This window comes from Culex pipiens, chromosome 3, assembly GCF_016801865.2.
Source record: "Culex pipiens pallens isolate TS chromosome 3, TS_CPP_V2, whole genome shotgun sequence".
Classification (NCBI taxonomy): Eukaryota; Metazoa; Arthropoda; class Insecta; order Diptera; family Culicidae; genus Culex; species Culex pipiens.
The window spans coordinates 39,471,338-39,486,134 of NC_068939.1; the positions used below are offsets into that span (position 1 = coordinate 39,471,338).

The 14,797-nt window shown below is 34.3% G+C and overlaps 1 protein-coding gene across 9 annotated transcripts in view; it reads left to right on the top strand.

The window, feature by feature from the left end:
* The window catches only part of LOC120427031 (ras-like GTP-binding protein Rho1), a 46,537-nt gene extending 37,974 nt beyond the window's left edge, over nt 1–8,563 (top strand). For all 9 annotated transcript variants that reach the window (XM_039591859.2, XM_039591852.2, XM_039591855.2 and 6 more), the window contains 2 exons: nt 69–1,435; nt 7,436–8,563. In XM_039591859.2, the coding sequence (XP_039447793.1) occupies nt 69–260 (192 nt within the window). In that variant the 3' untranslated portion in view covers nt 261–1,435; nt 7,436–8,563. The remainder of the gene's footprint in view (nt 1–68; nt 1,436–7,435) is intronic.
* The last annotated feature ends 6,234 nt before the right edge of the window (nt 8,564–14,797 follow it).

The following is a 14,797-nucleotide window of genomic DNA, read 5'->3' on the forward strand; positions in this document are numbered from 1 at the left end:
AACATTGATCGGTTGGCAAAAAAGCGGACCCCAAAATCAACCTTCCTTTTTTCCCCGTTTCTCCCTAGGAATTGGCCAAAATGAAGCAGGAGCCAGTGAAGCCGCAGGAGGGGCGCGCGATGGCGGAGAAGATCAACGCGTTCGCGTACTTGGAGTGTTCGGCCAAGTCGAAAGAGGGCGTCCGCGAGGTGTTTGAGACCGCGACCCGGGCCGCGTTACAGGTCAAAAAGAAGAAGAAGAGTAAATGCGTGCTGCTCTAAGGAGGAGGTTGAGGATGTTGGGGGGCGAGGTCCACACAAAACAACAACAAACAGAAGAAAGAAAAAAACAGAACAGAACAACCCGGAACGTGCGCGCGGTTGGGCGGGGTTGAGAGAGGAGTGGGGGAAGGGTTTTAGGAGGAGAAGAAGAAGCAGTAAAAAAGGATAAATAGATAGACACACGAACTGGAACACAATGGAGAGGAGAGAGTTGGGGAAGGAAGCAGAACAGTAATTTGTTCACGGTCGCAGGACGCCAGATGGAAACAGCAGAGGGAAAGGCTTAGAAAGCAACAGGATTTAGGCTGAAACGTACCATCTACTAAGCATGAACAGGAAAACTAGGAGAAAAACAAGTCTATCTCTATTACCATCAAAAACAACAACAAACAAACAACAACAAAAGTAAAGAAAACCATAAACACAACACACAAACAGAATCAGAAACACACTCTCACTCTCAGAAGAACGTCGAGAAAGCGCTGTTGTGTTGAACAAAAAGTGCACCGGAAAAAAACAAAACAAAAATGCATCATCCTTCTTTGCAAATGTTTAGTGTCTTGTTGTTGTGTGCAGGGAAAATATCGCGCGCGCCAAAATCAGCTTTTTCTAAAATCACTCAACTCAACAAATCAACAACATCAGAATAACATTAATCAGCAGCAGCAGCATTTCTTTCTTCTCCAAACATAAACACACACACAAATCCTTTTTTTACTACTTGTTCGGAAGTTTAAAAAGAGAGCGCGCGCCAGCCAGCCAGCAGCGAAGGCGGCGGAAAGGGCATCTATTACTGGATGTGTTTTTATTATACTAATTAATAATGGTAAAAACTCCTATTATTATACTTTAGAATATATGAAGCAAAGATTATTTGGAGCAGAGAAACGGAGATGGAAAATTAGGAGCAGCAGAGCAGGAACATATGAGTAAAGATAACACATACACATACACACACACACGCAGTCGTAAGGGCTAGATTTTTAAAACGAAAAATACACACACACAAAAAAAGAACGAAACAGTGGCGAAATAAAATACTAACAACTGATTAGAAATTGAGCGTCGAGCGATTTGTTGTTTGTGGATGGATGTCCTGCCCTCTGGTTGTCGTCGTCGTGTTGCTGAAGAAGGTTTTTGGTTCAGGATGGCGCAGACAAGGAACTTGAAAGGAGGTAAGTTGTCGGGGGGAGATTGTCGCTTTGCTTGGATTGCGCTGGAGCAGGTCGGCGAACTGGTTCTTCGTGATTGTTGGCATTGGTTTGATCTTCTTAAACTGTTGTTTGTTGTAATGTTTCGCCTTGTCGTACTGTAATGAAGAATGATTTGGAAAACAATTTCATTTTTTTTCCGAATTTATTATTCTACCTGTTTGCCGGGCAGGGTGACCTTACTCAGATGTAAAACTCAATTTTCTTACGGTTTGGTCTACACAGTGCGCTACTTCCATCCAAATATTTACAAAAGTGTGATTCTCATTGAAAATTTAATGCTTGTAAAGCACTTTGTAGAACATACCAAAGCTGTAAAACTCGATCCTGAAAAGTTTTTACCCGGGCAGACGGTAATAACAAAATTCATGCCATTCCAATAACAAATACTGTTAAAATAACAAAAAATGTTATGGAATATTCTTGCATAAGAGTGTAATAACAGTTTATGTTATCATAACATAATTTGTTATTGGTCGGATATTGATTGAAAGCAAAAAAAAACTTGGGAATATTGCGCAATTCCCACTAACTTGGACTTCGCACTAAATTATTGCTATCGATCGCACTATTGCGACTTGTCAAACTGGCTTGGGAAAATTTAAATTTCCTAAAAAATGATCAAAGTGCTCGCTTGTTTTTCAGCTGTCAATCGCAATTTTAAAGTGCGAATGTCCAGTTTGGTGGAAACTGCGACTGGCAGTGTAAACAAACAACTACTGGTTGCCTAGTTTTTCAAATTCTTGTTGTCAAAAGTGCGAGAGAAAACTGCGGGCAAAATCCAAGTTACAGTGCAAGGGTCAATAACATTTTTTGTTATAGAAAAATAACTCCAACTGTTATTGGGATGATCGGATTAGTTGTTAAAATAACAAAAAAGAATAACAAAGATTTGTTCGAAGAATAACTAAAAATGTTATAAGTCTGTTATAACAATAACAATCCAATAACAAAAAATTCATAATGGCGAATAACAAATCTTGTTATAAATAACATAAAATGTTATTGACCTAGTATATTCAAATATAAAAAAAAATGTAAAAAATGTTATTCCCACGTTATTTCCGTCTGCCCGGGTAGCGATTGATATAACCCAAACCCCCGTTTTCCGCTTGTGGAGCAGAGGGTCACTTTTTTCTGGGCACCCCATTGTGTAGATTTGTATAAGATATTTTCTTGTAACTAAAATGTTAAACGAGTTTTCGAAGCAATAACTCATCGAGTTGCCTTTATCAGGGTGGCCACTAAAGTCGGGAAATTAGAAAGCCGGAAAAGGTTTGTAAAATTGAAAAAAAAAAACGCGAAAATGAATTATGAATTACGAGCAGCTTGAGGTTATTATCCGTGTCACTTTGCAACCATTTCTAAAAAAAATCGGATAGAACAGACTCAGACCAACAAAATGTGTACATCCATTTCCAAATTTAAAACTTTAAGTGCTCTTACAACTACTGTCCCTATTCAAACTGTAGTCCCGATTCGCCCCAGATGTCGGTAACTTATTATTTTCAATTTTATTTTTAATATTAGTTTTTTCGATCATTGCAAACATTTCTAGATTAAATTTTCAAAAGGTCCTATCGGCATAAGAAGACCCATGACGGATCGGTTGTTTTGAAAATTTAATCTAGATTTTTCAAAAATTGGTATTTATTTCAATTTTTTAAATATGCATGAACATTTTATACCACAACGTTCATAAACTTTTTATTTCAATTTTTCATACAAAATAATCTATTTAAAACATTCAACTATTTTTATAATTTTTTGAAAGTATTGAAATCTTTTGCAACATGAAAAAAAATATTTTTCATTGATAACGTTGAAATCCTGTAAGGCTTTATCCATAAAGTGCGTCACGCTAAAATTAACCATCATTTTCCTCTTCCCCCCTAGAGCGTGACATACTTTATGAGTGACGCCTAGCAAAAATTAAGAAACATTTGTTTCGCTTTTGTAAAAAAAGGTGATCGATATTTGAAAACATATATTTTATCGTCTATTTTCGAGAATTTTTTTTTTAATTTTGTGAGCAAATCCAGAAAATCTTTGTTGTCTAGTAGAAATTTAAATGTTTTCAATATCGTCAACAAAATCTATTTAGTAGTGAATATCGATCACCTTTTTTTTGCAAAAGCGAAAAAAATGTTTCTTAATTTTTGCTAGGCGTCACCCATAAAGTATGTCACGCTCTAGGGGGGGAGAGGAAAATGATGGTTAATTTTAGCGTGACGCACTTTATAGATGAAGCCTTACAGGATTTCAACGTTATCAATGAAAAATATTTTTTTTCATGTTGCAAAAGATTTCAATACTTTCAAAAAATTATAAAAATAGTTGAATGTTTTAAATAGATTATGAACATTGTGGTAAAAAATGTTCATGCATATTTAAAAAATTGAAATAAATACCAATTTTTGAAAAATCTAGATTAAATTTTCAAAACAACCGATCCGTCATGGGTCTTATCTGGGTGCTGAAAAGACAGAATGCGTAACGTGATTTCCGAATGATCCCCACTGCTCCTCACTAATACAACTGCACTACAGCTGCAAACATAAACAAAGTAGAAGGCTTTGTTCAAGCTCAAGCGTGACATATTTTTTGCTGCTGAAGTGACTCGTTTTGAAACATTTTGGATCTGATGATATTAAAGTTTTCGCGCGTTTCGTGCTTTTTTTGTTGTAGACAAAACGATGGGCGGTTAAAAGAGTCCTTCTTTGTTTTCAACGTGATGAAATATTGCGTCAGAATTTGGGAAATTTTGTGAATCAGAAGAGCAATCGGATAGAAGTTACGAGATTATGTATCTTTGAAGCGCAGTGATAATACAGGAGTAAGATTATTCAATGTTATTTGGCAGGTGCCATTCACAGTTACTGATAATTCGTCTTAAACAATTCGTAAACATAGGTTTTGAGTGAGACATAGCGCTTATGGAAATGTTAGCAACGAATTATGACAATCTCGATTTTATCCCTTTTCTTAAGACTGACTCAAAAGCTCGACGCCCTCAACTTTTTTTTCCTGACAAAATAAATCATAGATCGATTACAATACTTGCCAATTCTTGGCATCATTTTTCAAACAGTAAATTGGTTCCGCTTTGACAGTTCTAAATTGAGGCCGCTTTGCAGACAACTATTCTGCACCCAGGGTCTTATTATGCCGATAGGACCTTTTGAAAATTTAATCTAGAAATGTTTGCAATGATCCAAAAAACTAATATTAAAAATAAAATTAAAAATAATAAGTTACCGTCATCTGTGGTGAATCGGGACTACAGTCTGAATAGGGACAGTAGTTGTAAGAGCACTTAAAGTTTTAAATTTGGAAATGGATGTACACATTTTGTTGGTCTGAGTCTGTTCTATCCGAAACCAACCAGAAAATCAAAATATTGTGCTCTAACATGGTTAAAACTACTGTCCCAATTCACCCCACGTGCCCCATGTGTTTTGTTATTCTTTCCTTAAACAAATTATTTTATAAAAAAAAGAGATAAATTTTGCGGACCCCGTTTTTTTTTCTTCATTCTTTAATTTTGACTCAATGCTTGGAAGTTTTTGTAATAATTAAAAAAAATATATATTTTGTAAACATATTTACACCCAAAACTGGCAGCGCTAGTCCGAGAGAATTATGGTCTCGAGTCGAGAGAATAGTGGTACCATTCACGGACGCAGAGAACACAGCTCGAGATGGGCGATAGAACTATTCTCTCGAGGTTCATTTGCAAAAAAAAGTTCATCCGTCAAACAAAAAACCAAAAGTGTCGACAACGGGAATCGAACCAGAGACCTTTGACAAACCAATCCAATGACTTAGCTGCCTCGGCCACCACAGCTTGGTGACCAAGGAGAAGTCAGAAGTCGATGTATGACACTTGTTGGAGATTTATTGATTCAACTAACGAATGAAATCATTTGTTATGATGGTGTGAGTTGGTAACATTATTCTATCGATTTTGGCACTGAGCCCTCAATAAATTTTGAGAGAACGATTATCTCGACTCTGAATTTTGGGTGTACATATTTTTTTAAAGGCTGGTTATTTATATTTCTCTGTAACCCAAAATTATGATCAATTCATAAAATAAATTTCGTTATGTTTCTTTTTCTCCCCAAGAGTAATAATAATTTAATTTTTTTAATGTATTAAGCAAATTTGGCTGTGTTTTCAACACATCAACTGTTTTTTATGAATAGTTTTGACGGATTGTATGAGTAAAATGCTATATGATGATGTATGAAATGCCTGGTATTTGAGGTTTTGGAGCTATCGATTAAAGTTTTTTTTTCTAGACTCTGAAAAGTCCGTATTTTCGTCAGTAAAAAAAATCTCAGACTTGCTTAATTTCAATTTTTTTTTTCATTTTTAAATCCAAAATAAATTCTAGAGTTTTTTTTTCTATAAACAGAATTTTCTTTTTTTTTAGTTTTTTTTTATGTGTTTTTGGATACAGCCCAGATTCGATTATCCGAAGCCTCGATTAACCGAAGTTTCGATTATCCGACGGATTGTATGAGACTTCGGATAATCGAATCACGAATAGAAAAATGATTCGTATTTTTTTTCTTACTTTTAACATCAAATTCGAGTTCTGCAACCACATGTTAGTCTAATTTGAATGGTTGATTGCCTATAAAATTGAGAAATCATTTTTTTCAATGTTTTTTCACCGCCATTTTGGACGCCATCTTGGATTTTAAAATTCTAAATCACTTTAGCGTAGCTTAGGGGTCATACTAAAGCTCAACAATAAAAAATATGACAAAAAAATCGTGATTCGATTATCCGAAGTTTCGATTACCCAAAGTGAAATTTTGCCAAGGCCTTCGGATATTCGAGTCTGGACTGTACAGCCGCTTTTATCGAGTCCGTCCCATATGTAAAAACAACAAGCCGAGAAAAACGCATGGCAAATTTGTCTCACCCGTAAAACTACGTGTTAGGATTTCAGGAAAAAGGGGATTTGCTACACTAACTACTAAATTTTATTGGTTTTTTGATAGTTCACATGATTTTGGACCAAACTGCATAATTAACTCAAAATTGACAAAATTACATATCGCTTTCAAGTCACAGACATTACAAGCTATTTTTTAATTTGTAAAATATTGTACACAGTACTTGTTCGGTAACTGGGCTGAGACCATAGCTCAGTTGCCGAATGCTGTTTGCTAAATGGGCTGATCGAAAAATGACGAGGGGAACGTCAATGCAAAATATGTTTTTATATTAAGAAAAACAAAAGCAGCACAAAAACATTTCTAGGATTATTCCTTAACATTTAACATGAAATTTAATAAAAACCTAAAAAGGAATTTTTGTTTCTTGAAATTGAGGTTTGCATTCGCTGACCCCTCGGTCTTTTTGCTTTGTTATTGTTTTTTGACGTTTGACTGCTTATCAGTTAAACCGTTGCAAACATTTTTCAAAGTTTATTGCAAACACCATTTATATTTTTTATATTTCCGTTTTGTTTGGGCCGATTTTGAAGAGGGCAACATAAATCTTGAAAAATATGAATGATTAATTTACCCGGAGCTATTTGGGAGGGCTCGGGATCTTTCGTCGAGGGAACGTGCGTAGATGATGCAGTGATAGTTATTTTGAATCTCCCAGCTATTTGAAAAATAAAAATAAATTGATTCAAATAATAAGACGCCATATTTCTCTCAAGGTAAGCCCTTTGTATATCACCGTAAACTGGGATGACTTTGATAGGTTTTTAGATGTTCGTCAACTTCCCCCTAGGCTGTCAATGTCATTCCAGTTCACGGTACCTTTCATCGATAACTTCCCTAACACACGATTCTGCCCAACTTCACATCAAGAACCAGTTCGCTATGTAATAATTATTGCAGCTTTGGCCAACTCCAAATTTTCGAACAATCGTTGTTAGGGAAGTTCACTAATAAAACTTTCTTTTTCTTTCTTTTTCCATCAAATCTTCCCCAGATCTCCGAATCCTTGTACGAGCACCCAAACTGACCTCGAATCCATCGAGCCTTGAACGCAAAACGTCATTTTTTTCTTAATCGAATGGGCTTTTTGAGACCGGACTTTGAGAGCGCTATTGGAAACTGCCAGTTTGATAATGCGTGAGATTGACCATCATCCCTCCCCCCCAAAATCGTCTTCTTCACGGTTTTCACACCCACCAAGTGTTGAGCGGTTGTGGGACTTAGTTTAGTATTTTTTTGAAAGCAGGACGAGCGCGTTCTCGCACATTTTTGGAGGAAAATAAACGAACTGTACTTTGTAAAACCAACAAAAAAACAAAACAAGTAAGAATTGTATTTAAAAATGTACACACACAAAACGCCCCTCTATATTTACTATTAAAACAATACACCTCTCACCTAGGAGACTAAAACCGAAAAAACAATTTCACTATTCAAGCAAAAAAAAATCACGAATCCGCTTAGCATTGATCGTATTTATAATTTATTTGGACAACACAAGACGTTACGTTCCCTGCAAGCTCTCACCTTGCGAGAAGTTGTAGCTTACAAATGTGCTTTAGCTACTTTTTGGGACAAAGTTTTGAAGCGTGCGATGCGATTTTTTCAAGCTCAAAACGGCAAACAGAAACTCGGCAGCAGAAGCAGCAGCGTGTTAGTGTTTTATGTCTTGCAGGATACATTAAATCAAACTAAACATTTTTCTCACCGTTTTTGCTAGGAGGAAAAATGAACCTAAATGTGAGATAAAAGTGCTAAAACAAGAAACTAAATTTAACTCATGCTAATTCAAAATGCGTCAAAGTGTTTTGCACGGGTAGTTCAATTTTGAAATTGTTTTCTTTTCGTTCTTCCTTTGGCCAACCCAATGTTTACCCCCTCCTCACTTTTATTAAAAGCCTTAATTCTGAGTTTGCAGAACGGAGAAAGCACAGAGCAAAGAAAAAACGTGTTTTTAGAATAATCAATTGTAACTTTTATATGTAAGCCGTAAAGCAAATAAACTTGCGATTTATTCATAAACAAAACAAAACAGCATGCTTTCCAGCGGAATCGAAAACAGAACTCATAGACCACAATAGACCAATTTTGAATTGAAGGATGCTTAGTCGAGGAAAAAAGAGAAACAAAACCATACACACACACTCACATATGCATGCATGAAACATACATTACTGCAAAGCTACATCTTAGAAGAGACTTCATAAATAGGTAAACAACTAACTAATTGAAAAGAATTGAAAATTTTGAACGAGAGAAGCAAACAAAAAAAAAATGCGGTTTGCAGTAAGAATCAGTACATTTTCTTTATTAAGCTATCATTCGTATAAGAAGTAAAACATAAATGTAATATTAACTGATAAGTAAACAAACAAGTAAATGAAAGGAAAGCAAACAAAAAGATGTTTTTAAAAACTTTTATTAATTATAAATAAACAAAAAAAAAGAAGAAGAAAAACTTATGTTTTGTGAAAGAGAGTTGTTTTATTTGATGTCACTGCCACATTTCCAATGGTTTTTTCATTGACTCCGAAGTTGTCCTGATTATTTAGTGGTTGTGGAATGGTAGGTATTTTGACAATCAAATTATGTTTTGCCTAAGACTTTTCTATCGTAAGTATGCACATTTGTTATTTTGTCAGAGTTAAATTTATAAATAAACAACGGCAATTTTCTAAAACAAACTTTACAGGAAAAAAAAAACGCTGCATTTAAAAGTATCCTATAGGGAATTATCTTAGCTTTTCGGTGTTTCAAAGGGCGAAATGTTTCATCGAGAAAATAACTTGTCAGCATTTTATTTTTAAGTGTTTAATTTTAAATTCCTTCATTTTTCATTGGAAACTTTTTTGTAATGTTCAGGAAGAAATTTTTCGAATTACCGTCAACTGGGGCTAATCGGGACTACAGTCTGAAAAGGGAAAGCACTTTTTTGAGCACTTAAAGGCTTCAAGTTTGGGAATAAATGAACACATTTGCTTGCTCTAAATCTGGTCAAACCGAAACCACTTCACAATCTAATCTAATCTAAACAGACCCTAAACCACTTCAAAATAACAAAATATTAGGCTGGAACATGGCGGTATGTGTTTATGTGTTATTTAGCCATAAAAATGTGTACAATAAAGACGCAAGTTTGTAGAAGGTTGCAAAGCGCTGATAATTTAGAAAATTTAGTTGTAACTGAGTTTTTTGATACGGGCAGGGGGCAGAATGGCCCGCCTAAGTAAAATGCGCCAAAAACCATAGAAAAACATACAAATTTATGAATTCAGTGTAGTAGGCTTGGCTTATGCTTTGGGATGTTCCCTTCAATGTTAAAACTGAGCCACTTTAAAACAAAGTTTTTTTTCAGCTGCTTTTCCTGGGTGCGGGGCAGAATGGGCCACCTTAGAAAACAAGCCATTTTGTCTAATAAAACGTTGAAGGGAGATAATAAATTATTAAAGGGACATTTCTAACATAGTTTCCATGAAGTTAGACCACTTTTATGAAAATAGTCACTTACCAAAACAATCATTTTTGAAAATAGTTTTAATATGTTGAAATAAGACACTATTTTTACAAATAAGCATCAAAACAAGTAAAAAATCAACTAATGTTGCATTAAACGTGATTTTTAAACCTACCAGGAGCGATATAATCCATTTAACCAAAATTTCTTAACTTTTGATTGTTTTTATAAGGCAGGAAAAGGGTGGTCCATTCTGCCCCCAAGTGGATTTTAATTTAACACTTCCACCACCAAGCCTCTAAATGATTTGAAGGTTCCGTTGTTGTTTGATTACCTTCGTAATAGCTCCTGGTAACATTCTAAACATTGAACAAACTTTTTGCAATTCCGCTGTAAAACTGTCAACTTTTCCTGTCCTTCTGGAGAAACGAAATGGCCTACTTTTTTCTACCAAAAATAACAGAAAGTAAAATTAATACCTTTCAATACCAGTGCTGAAAAGTTCTACTTTTCAGCACTGAAATGGGTGCTGAAAAGTTGAACTTTTCAACGCTATCATCGAAAAGTAACATTTTTAAATATTTTTTTGTTTTGAACGGTGAATTTACTAAACACATGAATGTTTGACATAAAATTCCATTAAAGAAGCGTTTTTCGGAATTGTAAAAAATATTTTTTGCAATTCCGTCGTGAAACTACTTACTTTTCCTGTCATTCTTGAACGACGAAATAGCCTACTTTTCTGTACCAAAAATAACAGAATCGAATAGCAACACTTTTCAAAATAAATGCTGAAAAGTTCTACTTTTCAGCACTCAAATGGGTGCTGAAAAGTTGAACTTTTCAGCACTTGTTTTGAAAAGTAACACTTTTCAACATTTTTTTGATTTAAACGATTTATTGACAAAATACATGAAAATTTGACTCAGTGTGTGTTTTTTGGAATTGCAAAAAATGTTGTATGGAACTCGTTGCAAAACTTGATTTTTTCAGCACTCTTCGTTTTTATCCAACTCGGTGAACCTCGTTGGATAAATGTACGACTCGTGCTGAAAAAATCCTCTTTTTGCAACTTGTTGCATAAACTACTATTTTCAAACAATCTAAGTTTTCAGAAGGCTTATTTAAGAACCTCATTTGCGTGGTTTTGTCAATAAACAACCGTCCAAGAGGTCATTCTTATGCAAAATTAGCTGAACTTTCCGAAAAAATACTTTCAAAGGCACACGATTGAATTTAGGGGTTAAAAATTCAAAAAAACTGATCAAAAATGGTCAAAATCAAAACTTTTTCAAAAAACTTTTTTGTAAAATTCTGATAACTCGTGAAGAATACATGCAAACCCCTTATGTTTACATATCATTTTTTTTTGTTTTTGTTTGCTCTACAACATTGTAGAGTATTGTTGCACTCTAAAATGTAACCCTGCAAAGTTAGAAAAAACACGTAATTTTAACATGAAAAATTTGGTTTTAAATGAAAAAATGACCCTTCTGGGTTATTTCAGATTCGAAAAGTACATGAAATTTTTTCATAACATGACATGTCTTACGATATTTGAGAGTTGAGTAAGGGGAAATGGCAGCGATTTTAAAACTATTTTTTGAACTTTTTATGAAAAATACGTTTTTTTCGGAATTTTGAATAAGCCATCATATCGGGCGTCTAATTTTACACAAAAGTCCCTTTGACACCAATTTTCTATCTCTTCACGGTTACGAGCTACGAATCACTGAAAAACGTGTCTTAGTAAAAAAAGCAGAAAAATGAAAGGGGTCGTACCGCCCCACCGTCACAAAATAGCGAAAAATAAACCTCGGATTCGTGATCAGGGATCAAAATTACCCCTTAGAGCAAAGTTTCACGAAAATCGAAGAGGGGTCGGGGCAACTGCTGTGTGAGTTGGCGGAGAATGACCCATATAACTTTCCATACAAATTTGGCAGCTGTCCGTACAAAAATGATACATGAAAATTAAAAAAAAATCTCTTTTGGAGGATTTTTTTGATAGATTTGGCGTCTTCAGCAAAGTTGTAGGTATGGATAATGACTACACTGAAAAAAATGATACACGGTAAATATTTTTTTGGTGATTTTGAATTACACGCAATTGTCTCTAAAAATTGATTTGCATAAAAAAAACACTAATTTTGATTATTTTCATTTTTTATATGTTTTAGGGGACATCAAATTCCAACTTTTCAAAAATTTACAGAGTGTGCAAAAAATCTATTTTTTCGTTGAATCAAAACTGATTTTTTCAAAAATCTCACCCTCAAGTCTCACGGATCGGAGTCGCATCGGAAATTTGGGTGAGACTTAGAAAACATCAATTTTCCTGTTTTTTGCATTTCAGCAACTAAGAGTCGTATCAACAAAATTCAAAAAAGCAAAATATAGAGAATTTTCTCAGCTTTTCAAAAATATTTTTTTCAAAAGTGGGCAAACATGTGCACTAATTTAAAAAAATGGAAAACTGCGACTATTTTTTTGAAAATTTCCTAAATATGGCTATATCTTGAAAATAGAGCTGGGACTTCGGATATCCGGATAATTTGCAGCATTAATAATTCTATTAGAAAATGAACGAACTTATACAAGCCAGTTTTGTCTTACGACTGTGGGGTGACATTAAGATGAAACAAAATAATTTTACAGGTTTTCAAAAGACCTCTTATTTTGTTTCACATGATTTATGTCCGAATACTATTATCCGAAAAACTATCTGATCCATTACATTTTTATTTTTAAATCTATTTTGAGTTCATCAAATTTTTTTATCCAAATAATTTTCAGTTCTGATACGATTTTCGTAAATCTCTTTTGATTTGCTTTGACTAAAACGATGATATCTGATTTAATATAGCAAAAAATGTAAATTATTCGGATATCCGAAGTCCCAGCTCTACTTGAAAATAGTGCACTTTATGAAAATTTCACTGAAGTACTTTTTGATTGCAAATTCGATTTTACATCGAAAAATGAAGTTAAAAATTTTTTGCGACCGGTATTTCGATTTTTTCTATAAATCAGTTCAGATTTAAAAATTCATCATACATAAATATGAAAAAATAAAAAAAATATTAAAAATAGTGTGTTTTTGCTAATCAAGGTTTAGTGACAAAAAGTGTAATTAAAAATCACCCAAAAATTTGTTATCGTGTATCATTTTTTCAGTGTAGTCCTTATACATAACTTCAAAATTGCCGGAGACACCAAATCGATCAAAAAATTCCTTCAAAAGATACAGATTTTTCAATTTGGGTTATTCCAGGTCAACTGTGTACACTTTTGGATTAAACCTTCACCGATTTGGACCAAACTTGGAGGGAACTTTCATCTATCGATAGTTAACAGAAATTCCAAGTTGCTGATTGAACCATCCCTCTATTTTTAGCACCGCCCTTTTTTGAAGATTTTCCAAAAAAAAAACTTTTTTTTTATTTTAGTCATAACTTTGCAACTATTAGAGCTATAGACTTTCTACAGGTTGCTTTTTATAGAAAATTGTCCAAGGAATTCGATGAAAATTAACTGTTAACCCTTAAATGCCCCCTACTATTATATTTTAACATTTTGAGTTTAATACTCAAATTCAGTTTTGACCAATTCCTTATATTTGTATTTGTTTTATTTTGTCACCATCGTGTTCTCCGAACAATTTTACATAATAATCTATGTAGATCTCAAACTAAAATGAACTATTGGCAATAAACAGCGATCTTACTAAAACAAGTTTGATTTTGCGCAGCACTCTGTCCTATGAATTCAAATTCGAAATAAGTTTCTCGCATATAAAAACCGAACTATGCTGGATTTCTCCTTTTTTGTTGAAAACTGCACCATGTACTGATTTAATCAGAATCTATAAAAGAGTTGACAGAATAATTTTGGCCAAAATAAACTCAATCAAAATTAATAGCAACTTCTCCAAAATCCTAGATTTCAGTTTAGATGCCATTCAATTATTCGAACGTTTAGGTTCGAGTAGAAATGTTGACATAAAGCCCGCCAAAACCTATGGTTTAAAAATCACACCATTCTTTAAAAAATTTCTTTTCATCTATATTTTGAAAAAGAGCGAAAGAGCCATTTAAAAGAGCGGCTCTCTTTAACATTCCAACGCCCAAGGCTCCAAAAAAGTTGGAACGGTAACTTCAACTCAATGGTTCTCGGGCATAACTCAACTAATCAAGATGATTCTTCTTTCCAGTGATTTGTTAAGATGTCTAGATGATTCTAGAACTTTGCAGAACTTAATTTGATCAAATCTGTAATTTTTGCGATCAAAACTATCGTTCCAACTTTTTTTTCGCGTGTAAAATAAAATTCGCCAAAAATTCCACGGAGGCAGTCGTTTTGAAAAAAGGTGGAACGATTTTTTCGGTCGCAGAAATTACAGATTTCTTCAAAACAAGTTCTGCAAAATTTTAGGATCATCTAGACATTCTTACAAATCACTGGAAACAAGAATCGTCCCGATTGGTTGAGTTATGCCCGAGAACCAGCGAGTTGAAGTTGCCGTTCCACCTTTTTTGGGAGGCTTGGGCGTCCGTGTAAGTTGGACATGCGTTGGGCGTTCCAGTGTTAATGAGCGAACGGGGTTACATACATGTAAATCGGCAAAAATGTCAGCACACACTTAAACTTTATTCAAAATCTGTTTTCAGGGCATTAAAATATTCCTTTTCATCTATGAACAAAACAAATTTGAAGAAATTTAGCATTGCCGAGATATAGCTATTTGAAATTAGCAGTTTCAAAAAACGGGTGCCACGATATCTCAACATTGCTTCGGCCAACGGCTCAAAGTTTTGGTGAAGATTCATTAAACCGGTTTCGTGTGCATTGCGGAGGCCGATTTTCAAAAGGTTTGTTTTAAAAAAGGCAAAAATATTTTTC